We start from the raw sequence: 15,083 nt of genomic DNA, 5'->3' as shown, positions 1-15,083 counted from the left end.
TTTATATACAGATTATATATTAATTAGAATTTTAACTCCCAGTAACCTTAATTTTTAGCAAGCAATTCTGAACTGTCACACACTAGCATTTCATAAATGACAACTATTTTATAATCTTAAAAGCATATTTTTCCATAATGTAACTCTTATGTTTATTAATAGACCCAAATATATTTAGTTTTTCTATAAAATTTAAGAAGCCAGGAAAAAACTTACATTTATGGTCAGAAATTTGTTTCAATTTTTTAAAATCTTATTTGGAAGAGACCTAAACATTTAATTAGTATTATTAATTTAACATAATATAACTTTAAGATTTTAAATTACATAATAACTTTATTTATAAATGTTTATCCCATTTACATTTGCCTAATTTATTTATTTTTGAAAATTTATCTAGATTACTTATGAAAACCATTATATACAACCAGGCCCCATTCAAATTATTTGCCTGTCAACCATTTATGGATTATCAGACGTTCATCTAATTGAGAAACTTAAAGTTAAATATATGAGTATTTTGTTGATAACTCAGAAGATATCACTGTTTCATTAAACCAAAAATATTAAATTAGTCTCATTTATCAACGAATGACACAAAAATTGGTCTGTTTTTAAGCTGAGTTAATAGTTTTATAACTTTCTTGTCAAATAATGACAACTTAAAATATTTAGCAGATGTAGAATAGTCTGACCAGTAAACCCAGACAAATATGTATGCTGATAATTTTGAGAACATTTTAATTTTTATTTTGCCAATGATTTAAAAACCAGCTTATTTATTAAAGATTTACTTAAGTTGCGTGAATTAAAAAGCATTTGGGTTAATTACTATAGATTTTATATGAGTGCTTATTTATTTAAGCCAATTTAAGTACAATTCTTTAAGGTATTTCTGGCCAACTATGTCAGATTTTACCATGTATACAACATAATACATGTACATATCTCTAAACATACCTAAACAAATACACACACAAATAAAGATTTTATACCTTTCATTTTAGGATGTTAGTCATGAAGCATACAAATTCAAAAGTTAATGAAAGCCTGTTGGATTCAAATTATATTTCTAATAAAATCAGGACCAGTTCAAATGGCTAATCTAGTAAAGACTGTTGACCAAAATTTTTGGTAAAGCAGTTCTCATAGTAGTTTGATTTTAAATAATTTCTTTTGCTCCCTTGTTTTCACAGATTTAAATGAGTTTATGGTTACATGTTCAATTTTTACATTTTAGCCATGACTGGTTGAATTATATAAGAAAAATGATATCTTTAAGTAGCTTTAATCTTCCTTTTGTTTGTAGGCCTAGTTTGCTTGACTGGGCAAGGAAGCATATAGCAGATTTTTTTTTTTTTTTTTTTTTTTTTTTGGTCCCTGCATGGCAGACAAAGCAAAGTATTTTTGTCAGAGATATTTCATATGACTACAATGAATTCTAGATTTTGACCCGTTTAATCTGAGAGTCTGGCTTTTATAAACATTTGTCGTGTCCTCTTTTTAGGTTATTTATCTCTTAATTAATTGTCCTACGACTATAATTGTTAAGCAAACCTACATTTACATATCAAAAAAGTGTCTAAGTTGTTGGTTACTAAGGAGCTATTATAATTTGCAAAGCCATTAATTTGAAAGTCTTTTAAGACTTTTATTAAAATCTTAGCTAGAATGCCATGAGCAGTGGGTTCCTCTCAACCCCAGTAGAAGAGTTCACAGATTCAAAATATGTAGGGGGAAAAAAATAGAGATAGAGAACTTAGAAGATACTACATGTTAACTCTATAGTGTCAAGTTGCTTTTAGAGAGTTCAAATAAATATCATTTAGCTCCAAATTTTCCTGTGTAGTTCCACTATCAGTTTTAACGTGCACAAAAAAACGCCATAATATGTGGCTGGCTGGAGTCCCAGAAAATCTGGCATGCTTTAATGTTTGAGATCACATTCGATTTCTTATTAATCTCTCAAGAGCAATAAAATCCTGTAAATCTTGTTTATCTATAATGCTGGTCTATACTCCTAACAAACTGGACAGGTAGTTGCTAGGTCTGGAGCCTGAGAAGCAGGAGTTCACCAGGCAGAAAGCTGGAGCAAAGCTCTCCCTTCTTTACCAGAGTTCAGATATGAAAAGGATTTGGGCTCAGGAGTGAGAAAGTTTCACCTCTACAAGTTATGAAACCCCCCTGAGACTTTCAAGCTCTCACGGAAACACATAAATAAAAATGGAAACACATTTTTAAAACAACGCTTATTCCCTCCTCAGGCTTTGCAGTCTCAGAAAATGGCATCATCATCCACCTGGTCAATCTGGTGAAACACCCAAATGTCATCCTTTGTTCTTCTTAGCTTCCTCCCTACATCCAGTTCACCAGCAAAATTCTATTGCCTATATGTTCAAAATATCTCCTCAATCTGAGTCCAGCCCCAGCAGACTCATAGGACTAGGAATGAACCCCAATGACTTCCCAAGGTCCTACCAGGACCCATCAACCCTCTTGGGTCACCTGTTTTCCTCAACAAGCTCAGCTAATTACTTCCCCAGGGCCCTAGTACTCCACAGCCTTGAGCACTCTTTCTGTGATCTTTCCCTGGCTTCTCCTCAACTTTCTGGTGTCAGCTCAAATGTCACCTCTTCAGAGAGAACTTATTTTCCATGGCAAATTTCAATAGTATACAACGTAGCAAGAATTGTGTTAGGAGCTTAAGGTACCCATCACCTACTTTCAATAATTATCAACCAACACCAATATGATTTCCTTGGTACCCTCACCACGGATTTTTGAAGCAAATCCCTGGCCTCACATCACTTCATGTATAAACATTTTTGTTTCTCTAAAACAGAAATTACATCTTTAAAAGATAGAAGAGTTCACTCATAACAAAGCAGATTCCCCTTCCCCTCTGGTCCCCATTCCCTCCTCTGCTCATGGACATCCAATAACATTGCACCCTCTGCCATCTGTTTTCTCATTTTGTTTTCTATTTTGTTGCTTTTCTCCCCTAAAAGGTAAGTCCTTTGATAGCAGGGACTCTACCTACCATGTTCCAGGCTACATCAGAGCCTTGCACAGGGTCTGAGAATGGGTCTACCGGGGTCTCTGAACAGAGGAAAGCAGAGCTGAGACACTGATCATGGACCACGGGGTCAGCTCTGCTTGCTGATGACAGGCAAGGGGGAGAGGGATAGTGAATGGACATGTCCATTGATATACTTCCCATGTCATTTCCTTTCAGATGAAAAACCAATAAGCATGGATGAGAAATCCATAACTTGCCCTGGACCAAAGTTTGAGGAACCTGGACTGTAAGTGCCCTTGATAGGAGGCCCTAGTGGACAGATGCCCAGGTGGTCAGTGTTTACACCATGAGGTTGTACAGAATTTGAGATTCCCCCTAAGCTGGGGCAGCACGTGTTTGTCTGTGGGTGGGCTAAGAGCTCCCTCTACACCTGCCTTTGTTGGTAGCCCTCAAGATGTTCAAGGATCCGCAGTGGCCCAGAGTCTTCTGAGGAGGGCTAGATGTGAGAGATGACTTGCCTGAGGAATGGTACCTTTCCTCCAGGTTTCTTTATGGAGTTAAGTCAACAGACTCTATAAATACAGAAGAGTCAAGATGGTGACACCAAGCAGTCCTCCCTAGTCACATAGGCCATGGTCATGGTGGCATCAGACTGCATTCAGGGTCCCTTACTGCCCGACCAACATCCCCTCGGCTATCATTGCTGAGTTTGGCCTCATAGTGCTTTGGAGAATGAGCTCCCCATTCTGTCTACTCTCTGGGAGCTCTGAATGCTGGGTTTTCAGATTCATTGCATGAGGAGAGCTGTGAGCTATGATTTGAGCCAAGGGCAAGACCAGTATCTCTCCAGGTTGGTTCTCATCATCTGCCCTTTCTGTGCTTTAGAAATGCCCTTGTTGAAGTCAGCCTGAACAATGGCATCACTTTCATCTCAAACAACGTCAACCTTAACAGCACTGTCTGTGTGAGTACCAGGGTAGGGCTGCAGACACATATCGGCACTGTACAGAACCTTTACACTGGAAGGAGATTCATCCCTGGGGAAGCTAAAGAGGCAGATGGTTTCAGAGAAGTTCCAGGGAGTAGCTTGTGTGGATAGGCACCTCAGGCAGCTCCATCCGGGCTTCCACCTGGAGTGAGTGGATGAGGCTGGGAGGCTGTCTGTCAGGACTCGAGTCCAGGACCTCTGGGGCCCCCAGGCCCTCTATATGGGTATCCCAGGTCAAGGAATCTGGAGTATTCTACCATCTGCTGCCAGGATGTGTGTGCCACCGAACGGGTGCCCCAGCTGCTTATCTGTCCCTAAACCCATTCAGACTCCCCAACTCCCCAAGCCTGCCTGGTAAATACCTGCCGTCATGAAGTAGATGTCTTCAGCTTCCTTTCTGCCTCTCGCCCCTGAGTTGTCACTCTCTGCTTACTGTCTCTGACCCCTGCAGCATGCTTCTCTCCTCTGCCAATGGGGAAGCCATCAGAGCTGTGGCCTGGGGCTCAGCTCAAAGAGGGACCTGGAAACAAAGGTTCTGCTTCCTGTCCTGCTTTCCAGAGCTTCACATCCTGTGGGCAACTTGGCCAAGGGCAGCATGGCAGGAGGGCATGTCAGAGAGACAGGAGGGGGTCCTAAGCCTACTTGCATCTCCTTGTATCCATTCAGCTTGAGGATCCACCAGTGTTGACAGTTCTCCCTCTGAGTCTGCCTTCCCTTGTCTCTGCACATCCATGCATGGATCAGCAGACCGAACCCACACATTGGTCATTAGGAATCCACCAGTTGACAGCCTGATGGTGACAGACACATTTAGAAAAGAACTCAGGAGCAGCCCTTAGACTCCAGCAGCCTTCAGTCAGCCTAGATGGTGCCTCTCCTTTTAGCCAGCCTGTTCCCCACACAAGCCATCTTTTCCGTCCATTCTCCAGCAGAGATGTGGGTTTAGGGAAGGACTGGGCAGCCTGTGTTCCCAGAGTCAGCCCTGATCCCTTTGTTGTGAAGAACACCCAGAGAATAGTTTCCATTGCTTACACCCCACACAGACCTGGTTCTGAGCTAGAGCTTCCTCTGAATCTTATAAACTTCACAAGGTCTATATGATGTTCAGGAGAGATGTTCATTTCCTTTGTAAATTGATGTGGAAATTGAGGCTCAGAGCAATGAATGGGTGTGCCCAAGGTAGCAGAGCCTGAGCAGGAAAAGGGGGATATGGGGAGATTGAGCCGGGTCTGAAGTGTGCAGTGAGGATGGGTTTGTTAGAGCAGGGAGACTTCCAGGCCTTCTTTGACAGCGCTCTGGGCAGAGTCTGTGAGCATGGCCAGAGGTGGGATCTGGAGCTCCCTGGGATCAGCTCCACTCTCTAGCCCCATTGTGTCTCTTGACATAGAGCCACAGGGAAGAAGGGGGGAGTGGCCAGATGGGATGCCAAGTGATGAGCACCATAAATAGGGCTCCTAGGCCCTCCCCAAACCCCTGTCATTGTCTTGTCTGCTTGACATGGTTCATAATGACCTCTTTCTCCTACAGGGCTTTGACCGCCGCTGGTTATTTGCACTTGGGCCAGTCCTGCTTGGCCCGTTACTGCTGTGTTGTGTCTGGCGACTGTGTCGTAAAAGGGTAAGTGCTCCCTCCCATCCAGTTCTAGGACCAGGCACATGCCCATTGCCCGAAGGACACAGTCATGTGACTGTCATGATCCTGCATAGGCAGTATCCCATCAGCTCCAGGGCCATCAATGAGCCAGAAAAAGCAGTCTCTGTCCACACATTCCTGGCCCCTAGAAAGCCTGGACTTCTACAAGGTCTCATTCCCCAGGCTGCCCACAGAAAGCTAGCCTGGGATACCCTGGACATGGGACCAAGGCCTGCCTTGGTTCATGGAGAAAAGTGGCCCCAGAGCCCCAGAAACTAGGGCTCCCTCACACAAGATAGTCATCTGGAGGCCTCAGGTGGACAAGGGGCAAGAAGCAGCCTCTGGGTTAAGGGAGGAGGAAAGAGTCACATATGAGTTCCTGATAGCCCCAATGGAGGATGGATGGTGCTGACAAGGGAAGATCAGTGACCTCTCAGCTGGTGTGTCTTTAAAACCAGCTTGGATCTCTGCACACATCTGGTGCCTTTCCCATTCTTTTATCTGTCACTGCTAAGTACGTCCTGGGCCCCATGTCTCAGGGCGGTTGGGTCTCAGGGTGAAATATCCCCCATCACAGGATGACAAGTGCCCACGTAAAGCAGAGCAAGAGCAAAATGACAGAGACACCTGGGACTGGGAGAGAGGCAGAGGCAATCAGAGCTGGGGTGGGAAGGACCTAGTACAGAGAGCTGGAGAAGACAGAGGAAAGAGCAGAGGGAGGAAAGACTGGAACACAGACACAGAGACCAGGCAGGCCTGACCTCTGCATGGGAAACAGTGAAGAGAGGAAGACGGGAGACTCATCCCTGAGTGTGGGAGGCCAGGGAGGGATCAGGACAGACAGGCTCACCAGGAGGAAGGGAAGTGGGGCCTGGGCTCTTGTTTCCATGTGGCTTTGGACTGAGGATGAGGAATACAGGGGTTGGGCCTCTCCAGGGACCCTGGCCCTGAGCCTGGCTGATCCCTGATGACTCCACAGGGGAGGAGCCTGGGGGCCACAGCTCGGGGCACCCAGACTGACTCCCTGAAGGCAGGTTCTGTCCAGCAGGGCCGAGGCAGAGCCCACCTGCCCCACCCAGCTCATGTTTGTCTCTTTTGAACATTCCAGAATGTCAAGAAGCCACCACCTGTGCAGAAGCCAGAAAAGGTAAGTCATGATTCGGGTCCTGATGCTGTCACATGTAGAGGAGTGCACTGACCTTCTCAAAGAGCATCATGAAGCCTGTGTCCCACGACGTCCCACCTACCTGGGCAAAGAAGAGGGTGACAGAAGGGCAAAGCAGGACTTGGAAGGGGATGAGACTCACAGTGTTGTCACTCTGACAATTCCCTTCCCACTACTAGCACCACATATCATGAGCCTTTGTCACCAGAATCACCGCTTGGAGTGTCCAGTTGCAGTGATTGCAGTGGTCCTTCCTGAAATAAATTGGGCTTATTTGTTGATCCCCAAAGGATCAACAGTGGGCTCTGGACTCCAAGTGAGCTCTGGAAAAGGAGCCTTGTATCAGGGACCTGGTCCTCATGTCCAGACTCTGGATGTAGGTTTGGCTCCATTTGATTTGTCTGAATCCCTGTCCTCTGGTAGGACTGAGGGGCCTGGTTGTAGACATCCTCTAGGGACTCCAGGGCTGAGAGGTGAAGGAGTCATGACTGGCATAGAGCTGGGAGGGATGGGCAGCCAGGTGAGCACAGGGACCAATGGCTGGGGACCAGGATGTGGCTCACCTGGGCTGGAGACACATCCCAGAGCCATGAGCAGTAACAGGTAGCAGGAAGTCCTGGGTCTGTGATGTTGTGGGAACTGGCCTCCCTGCCTGGTGTCTGTGCTGCTGCAGGTGGGCTGGGGAGGCAGCATCTGCAAAAGTTGAACCCGACAGACGTGAACGGTCACTTGCAAATACTGGGACCATTGCACAGCCTCCAGGACAGGCTTCCACTGACAAGGGTGGCCTTAGGAGAATGAAGGGGACAGCAATGACATTGTTGACAGTTAGGAGAAGAGCCATATGTGCAAACCAGGAGGAGTTTGGGTGTTTCTCACATGGAGGAGGCTCCCTATGGTGTGTGTGCCCCTCATGTGTCCTTTCCTTCAACCAACAGACACCTGCGGAGTGGCAGCGCTGTGCCTGGTGCAGAGGCAATGGATACTATGTCCCTGCCCCAGGAGCTACCAGACAAGGGAGCAGACAGTTGTTTTTTTCTCTTCATAGGAACCAGAAGAGGTGAAACCACCTCCTCCTAATCCTCCACCACCACCACCTCCCCCGCCTCCACCGCCTCCCCCTCCTGTAAACACCTGCCCTTCTGTGATTATTTGTTGCTGTGGGTGCCGAGGAGTGTGCGGGATAAGAGGGATACAGGTGAGAAGGGGACAGTGGAGAGGGGCTTCGATTGCCAGGCTGGGGCTGTGGGAGGAGAAGGGGTAGCCCAGGTCATGCTTGCAGAGGCCTAGGCCCTGGAGGAAGGCCAGGCTGTGAGAACACTGAACTTTGATCACTTGATCCTAGAGGAAATCCGGAACCCCATCCAACCCAGCCCCCAGGGAAGGGCAGCTAGGTGAGGGCTCCTGTCCCCTCCATCCACAGGCCAGTCCCAGCACTATTTGGAATGATTCAGGTTTCTGGCTAGTGGCCGCTGGTGACGTCTGACCAGACTCTGGTTCTCACAGAGTTGCCACCAGCTCCAGCCATGACTTGGGTATCAAACCACCTGCCTGCAGGTGCAGATTGAGTCACTCAGAGACCCACACAGGTCAGAAAAAAATAAATAATTAGAAATAATGAGTTCTGACCCAAGATCTTAACACCATGAATACTCTGTAGAGAAGCTGGTGGTACCAGCCAACCTGGGAGCATGATGCTTAGGCAGAGGCAAGGAAAGCACTCACCCAGTGGACTTGTCCTCTGCTGAGATGGAATGACAAGGGCTGCGGGTAGGAGGGGTTGAGATGAAACCAAAAGTGCCCTCACAAGTCACCTGTGAACTTGAGCCCTGGAATCCAAACAACAGCAAAGCACTTGAGGAAACCTTCGCCCAGAAAGTCCTACGGCCTATCTTTGGGAGGAGAAGCCAGCCAGGTAGCAGCCACGGGTCCCTTGCCACAAGAATGAAGAAAATCCTGGGTGGTCTGCGATGAGAGAGAAAGACCACAAAATTCCTGCCTGGTTTTGCTGTCTTCCACTCTGGTACTGGCTCTGTGGTCAGACCCCATTGCTTCCTCCTGAGAGCTTCTTGGCTTCTCAGAGGGCAACTGCGGAAGCCAAGTCCACCTGGCTCCTGAGTGTGGGGCATAGAGAAACCAACACACACCCTCTAGTGGGAGGAAGTCACCTGCCAGGGGCTTGTACCAGATTGCCTGGTAGGGCTCCACCCTACCCACACCAGGGCCCTGAGGGGGCTGAACTACCGTGCTGTGGGGCCATGATACTACCCACCGTGTGTCCAAGGTCACTTTCTAGCCTGTTCTCTGCCTTCCTCTTCTCTCTGCTCTGGTCTCAGGCACCTGTCCCAGAACAGAGCATGGTCCTCTCTCCTGCCTTCCTCTGTGTTTCCCCCTAATGCTGGTCTCCCTGTACCCACCTTCTGCCAACTCCTGCCCACGTCCCAGTGCCCACCTCATGTTCTCTAAATCTGCACCTGGTTTCTCTCTTGCCTATACCGAAAATACTATTTTCTTCCATATTCTAAAATCCTATGGCCCACAGTGACCACCCACCAAACACGCGAGGCTGCCAGGCCCCTTCCCTAAGGGAGACAGGAGCTTTGTCTTGGCATGCTGCTAGGGACAGAGCTGTGGGAGTAAAGGGTACTGATGCCTCCTGGGGACAGTGTTCAGGCCATATTGTTTCCTCATGGCCACTTTGCTCTCCAGGGCAATCTGAGTCCTTTGTGCGACCTCCTCCATCCAAGCTGCAGCCAGGTGTCACTGATGTGGTGTCAGCGCAGGGACCAGGTAAGCAGGGAATCTTTCTGGTTGGCAGAAGTTCACTGCTTTTGCCCTTGGCAGTTCCCTCTGGGATTGTGGGGAGAGCCAGGTCAGGGTGTCCGCCATGGAAAAACACCCAAGACCTGGAGAAATGGTGCCCATGGGGCTTCCCAGACCATTTCTGGACATGGCATCCATGTGTCGCCCTTGCTGGTCACTGGGTGCCAGGAGTGCTGGTGGGTGTGGTGACAAGGTTGTCTGGGCAAAAATGACCAGTTCTACCAGGAGGTAACTATTCCCTCCTGTGTCATCATCTTGGGACCATGGAGAGGACTAAATTGTTATGTCTGTCCTCCTTGTAACTTATCAATGAGGTCTAATGTTTTGAGTCTCCTGTGGGCCAGTTGCTAGCCTAAGAACTGCCCTATGCTTCCCAGGATCCAATCCTTTGCACATTCTGGGTCTGGAGGACAGTCCGGTCCTCAGGGTCTGTAGTGAGGGCCTGTACTGGCCATAGCTCCTGAATCAGGCCAAGATAGGTTCTTGATCCTGGGTGGTTAGGCATTTAGAAGGCCTTTCAGGCTGAAAGCCTCTGATACTGCTGATGAGGAATGGGCTGGAAACTGCTGTGGGGCCTGCTGACACCTGGCAGGGCACTGCTGATGTCAAAGGCAGGCAGGACTCCTCCAGCAGTGGGCTCCCAGCTCTGTGCCTCTGCATGGGGCTGTCAGTTCCAGCTGTGCTTGTGCAGAAGCCCATTCTCCATCTGATTTCTCATGGTGCCTCTTGATATTGCCACAGCCCAGTGACAGTCACAGAGCCTTATACAGGCACTGCAGCCTTATGCACTGAACAAGTGAGACACCCAAGTAGAGAAGTCCACTCAGCACAGGAGGGATGGAGTAAGATGGAGGCATGTGAAAATGGGTGCCTCAAGTGGAGGGAACATAAGGATGGGAAACAAGGAAGCCAGAAATGGCCTTACTGCACAGCACGGTGAGGATCAGGAATCAAGCATCTCTCTGAAATTGTAGGGAGGATGGCAGAGTAATTTCATTATGGAGGGTCCTCACTACTGTTCAGGGTCTGCCAGATCCTTACCATTGTCATTTCATGAAGTTCACCCTGCAGTTCTTCAACCAGGAATGAGCACCCTTAATTGACTAATTGCAGAACAGAGACTCAGAGACGTCCAGGAAGCTCTGTGTGTTGCCACCAGATAGTAAGTGGCAGCAAACAGAGCTACCTAAAATCAGCCCCAGCTCTTTCCTGAGCCCAGGCAGGTCCATGACTATGCTTGTAGATGCAGGCTCCCTTCTAGTTCCTCTGCCACCATGTAATTTGACCTTGTCCCTCCCAAGTATAACCCTGAGGACCCTACTCAGTGTCTTGTAAGATTTCTGTCAGATACCCAAGTATTCAGCTAGGCTAGCAGGAGTTTCAGCTCTCTTCTTAAGTGAATTATGCATTAAAAAGAATGAGTGTCCCCTGGGACCTGCAGACCTCTGCAGAGCCACAGGGTCAGCCTGCAACCCCAGTCCTAAATGTACAACACCAGACACCAGCCCAGACTGCTTAACAAGTTCAGGTAGCTTCCTGATTGAAGATACTGGGAATGCCTTACCATGAGTGACCTCATGATCTTCGTACCTGAGCCAGGGGCTCCCTGGGAAGGAGGCCAGAGTCTGGAGAGAAAGCGCACATCTCAGTGGAAACCTGCTCAAGACCAGACTTGGGCGACCCAGCCCCAGGCGAGCAGCCCAAACCCACGTGCAGAGGGGTGGAGGCGTTGGTCAGATGTTCTGCCCAGGACAGATGTAGGCTATTCCTCTCCTCCCTGCAGGCCAGCAGCACGGCATACACTGCTTTTCCAGGAGGCCACCTAAGACAGAGCCTCTCCAGGCTGAGGAGCAGGGTAGGGTGATGCACACCTCTCTCTCCATTCATGCCTGACCTACCAGGAGGCTGTTTCCAAACTCCTCTTCCAGACTTGAAATTGCAGCAGATTTAGGGAGGTGAATGACCTCAGAAAGTTGATGAGCCTGTTCCAGTGGAGCATGGTGTTTAATATAAAGGAGCTGCTGCCTTCTAAAACCTCATTTAGTTGCTTATTTCAGCAAGTCCAGACATTTTTGCATTTCAGCATATAACAACACATGAAATACTCAAAGGTTCAGTTTAACAAAAACTTCAGCATTTCTGTAGCAGAATTTACTACAATTAGTGTTTTAGTGTGATTTACTTTCAACTTCTCTCTAAACTGAATGTGTCTTTCTGCACCACTGCCCTCAGTTTCCCAAATGGATTTTTCTAATAGCATCCCCTTCCAGGCCATCTCCCTACACACACGTGCAAAATGAAGCAGCAAGATTCCAAGACTCTTGAGCTAAACTCAGCATCTCATTCATCCTCAGGAGTCTCTTTTTTCTTTGCCCTATCCTGTGGCAACCCATTAAGTTAATGGAAAACAGTGTCCTAGACGTCCAAGAATCCTAACTTGAAGCTGTACTACAAGACAGTACTTTTTGGGAAAGTCTCAGATCATATCTTTGGTATTGTGATAGTAGTAGGCTCCCTCTGACTCCTCAACACCCCTTCCCAACACACCTTAACACACACACACACACACACACACACACACATATACTTCCCCATAACACAATCAGGAAATCCAGAAATAGGGCCAAAATGCCACAGCATCAGCAATTAGGCTGTTTTGTTGTTGTTGTTGTTGTTGTTGTTTGTTTTTCTTGAGTTGGAGTCTCACTCTGTTGCCCAAACTGGAGTGCAGTGGCCGCTCCTGGCCACCACAGCCTTGACCTGCTGTGCTCCGGCGATCCTTCTGCCTCAGCCTTCCGAGTAACCGGAATTACAGGCATGCACTACCATGCCCGGCTGATTTTTTTATTTATTGTAGAGATGAGGTCTCGCTGTCCAGGTCTCGAACGCGGGTCTCGAACCTGCGGGCTCAGGCAATCCACTCACCTCAGCCTCCCAAAGGCGCGGGATTACAGGCTGAGCCACCGAGCCCGGCTTGGCAATTAGGCTGTTAATCATCTATTTGCCAGTCACTTCCAGAAATGCCTCTTCACTGTGGAGTGGTTGAGCTGATGTGAGAACTGAATGGTTGCTGTCTTAGAGCTCTGCAACTCATAGAAAGGCAGGAAGGAAGGAGGAGACCCCCTTCCACCTCCAAGCACCTCTCTTGTCCCCTTAAACTTACCCCACAGTTTCAGCATTTCTGCAACCACCTGGAGTTCTTCACTCTATGGTGCCCCCTGGAACTTACCTTTCAGTGCAAGTGGGGATCCATCTTTCAGAGTTCCCTGTAGCTCCTGGGATAGGCTGGGGCAAAGAAAAGGAGATGATCTCAGTATTAGTGCCCTAGATCTTGCTTTTGAGGAAATTAAAGGGATCCCACAGCAGTGGGTAAACACTAGATTTACAATGATTGCTCATGTCCTGCAGTATATACGTAGAAACTAAGGAGGTAGAAATAAGCATAAAAGATTCCATTCTCTTCACAGTAGCAACAAAAAACAAAATACGCATGCCTAAGTGTAACAAAAATGTACTGATCTATAATTAAAAGAAACCACAAAGCTTTACTTGTTGGTATAAGAGAAAATTTGAAAATATAAAAACCTAGACCACAATGTCAACTTTTCCCAGAGGAATTTATGAGCTTAATGCTACTTTAGTGAAAATAGTAATAAAACATTTTTAGGGAATTTGGTCAAAATTGTTATGGCCTGATCCAAAAATTGGCTGCTTCCCTTGCAGTCAATCAAATACAAGAGGCAGAAAGCTGGGAGAAGTGAGGAGTTTTATTCTGATACCATGGGATCTGGGAGCAGGTCATAAATTTATCAAAAACCTGTTCATTAAAGCAGAGTTTTTATCCAGTACTTATAATAAAACATACACTTACTTATCTTTTTCCCACTATTGATTAATAATGACTATGTGTCTTATGACCATTACTCAGTTTCTGGATCAGTGTTTAGATCCAAACTGTTACCGTCACAAACCAAGTGCTCAGACTCCATCAGTCCTGCCATTCTTCTAAGTTATGAATATCTTGAACAATTTGGGGCTTCATACTTTCTAGTTGGTTACAGGGTTTTTTTGCTTATTCCAGTAGTTCTGGTTCACAAGGCTTGATTAAACATTTTACATAAAATTAATACAAAGACATGAAAGAAAGCAGTTGTCATTTAGAGACTGAAGGAACATACATTTCTGGGTTTTAGAAAGTTTCTGCAACATTTCCTATCTAGGTCTTAATAATGGCAACCTATGATGGCAACAGGATAGCAAAAAGAATTCATCCACTTGGAGTTTGTTTTTGGTGGAGATCCTACTAGGAGAAAGAAACCCTTGTTTCCTTAACATCCCAAAATTGTGTACTACTCCAGAAGCATATTTGCTGTCTGTATAAATATTTACTGACTTGTCCTCAGCTATAAGATAGGCTTAGGTAAGACCAACAAGTTCTTTGGGTTAAGCTGACTTAAGTTGAAGAAGAGTTCACTTCTTTATTAACTCATTTTGTGTGATAACAGCATACCAGTCCTGATAGTTTGCCTTGAGTTTTTGCCATAGGACCCATCAACAAAAAGTATCAATTAAGAATTATCTGATGAAATATCTCATAAATAAACATGAAGAGTCACTATTTCTGATACTACACTCACACAATTGTGATCTTTGCCATCATCAGGTAGCGGTAGTAGAGCAGCAGGGTTAAATAAGTTGCAGCATTTTAGACGAAGATTGGAAGAAGGCAAAAGAAGAATTTTGTAAGATGTTAATCTACTTGCTGAAAAGAGCTGAGTTTGGTTGATATTTAATAGACTTTCCACAGCATGTGGGACTTGCAGATGAAGTTCATTCCTTAAAACCAGCTCAGATGAAGTTTCTACCAACAGGGCTGCTATTGCTACTGCTTTTAAACAATTGAGATATGCCTAAGCTACTGAGTCTAACTGCAGGCTATAATATGCAGTAGTGCTGTTTTCCACGTTCTTGGGTAAAAGCTCCTAATTCCTGATTGTTGTGTTCATGATCAAACAAGGTAAAAGATTTAGTGTAGCTTGGAAGTCCTAAAGCTGGGGGCTGCTGTAAGGCCAATTTCATGGTCTGTCTGTCATGAGCCCTGCTCATGACTGTCTTCTGAGGGCAAAGGCTCTGATACTGTGTTTCTAGTGAGCTCATACAATGGCAAAGCCATTATGGAAAAATTCGGGACCCCAGATCTGCAATACCCTTTAAGTCCAAGAAAATTTCTTAATTGTCTTTTGGATTCTGGCTAAGGATAACTTTGAATAGTTTTATTCTCCCAAGTGAGAGGGAAATCCCTTTAGCAGTCAAATCATGCCTCAGTGAACTTTTTCTCTTAAAACTTGAAAGGCTTCCATCAAGGTCTTGTGACATTTATGTGCAAGTTGCTATAAAAAATAAATTGAGTCCATTTTAGAGCACTCTTTAGTAGGAGAGCATTTTATCATAATCTT

General features: G+C 46.2%; 1 protein-coding gene across 1 annotated transcript in view; it reads left to right on the top strand.

Moving 5' to 3' along the window:
• ANTXRL (anthrax toxin receptor like) overlaps positions 1–15,083 on the top strand; it is a 62,686-nt gene that overhangs the window by 29,369 nt on the left and 18,234 nt on the right. The window contains exons 11-16 of the mRNA XM_008059144.1: positions 3,236–3,305; positions 3,905–3,983; positions 5,535–5,624; positions 6,748–6,786; positions 7,853–8,002; positions 9,514–9,594. Of these exons, the coding sequence (XP_008057335.1) occupies positions 3,236–3,305; positions 3,905–3,983; positions 5,535–5,624; positions 6,748–6,786; positions 7,853–8,002; positions 9,514–9,594 (509 nt within the window). The remainder of the gene's footprint in view (positions 1–3,235; positions 3,306–3,904; positions 3,984–5,534; positions 5,625–6,747; positions 6,787–7,852; positions 8,003–9,513; positions 9,595–15,083) is intronic.

Source organism: Carlito syrichta, unplaced genomic scaffold, assembly GCF_000164805.1.
Source record: "Carlito syrichta isolate Samal-C Ts95f unplaced genomic scaffold, Tarsius_syrichta-2.0.1 Scaffold303727, whole genome shotgun sequence".
NCBI classification, from domain to species: Eukaryota; Metazoa; Chordata; class Mammalia; order Primates; family Tarsiidae; genus Carlito; species Carlito syrichta.
Note: the sequence above shows the minus strand (reverse complement) of the source record. Positions and strands in the feature narration are given on the sequence as shown.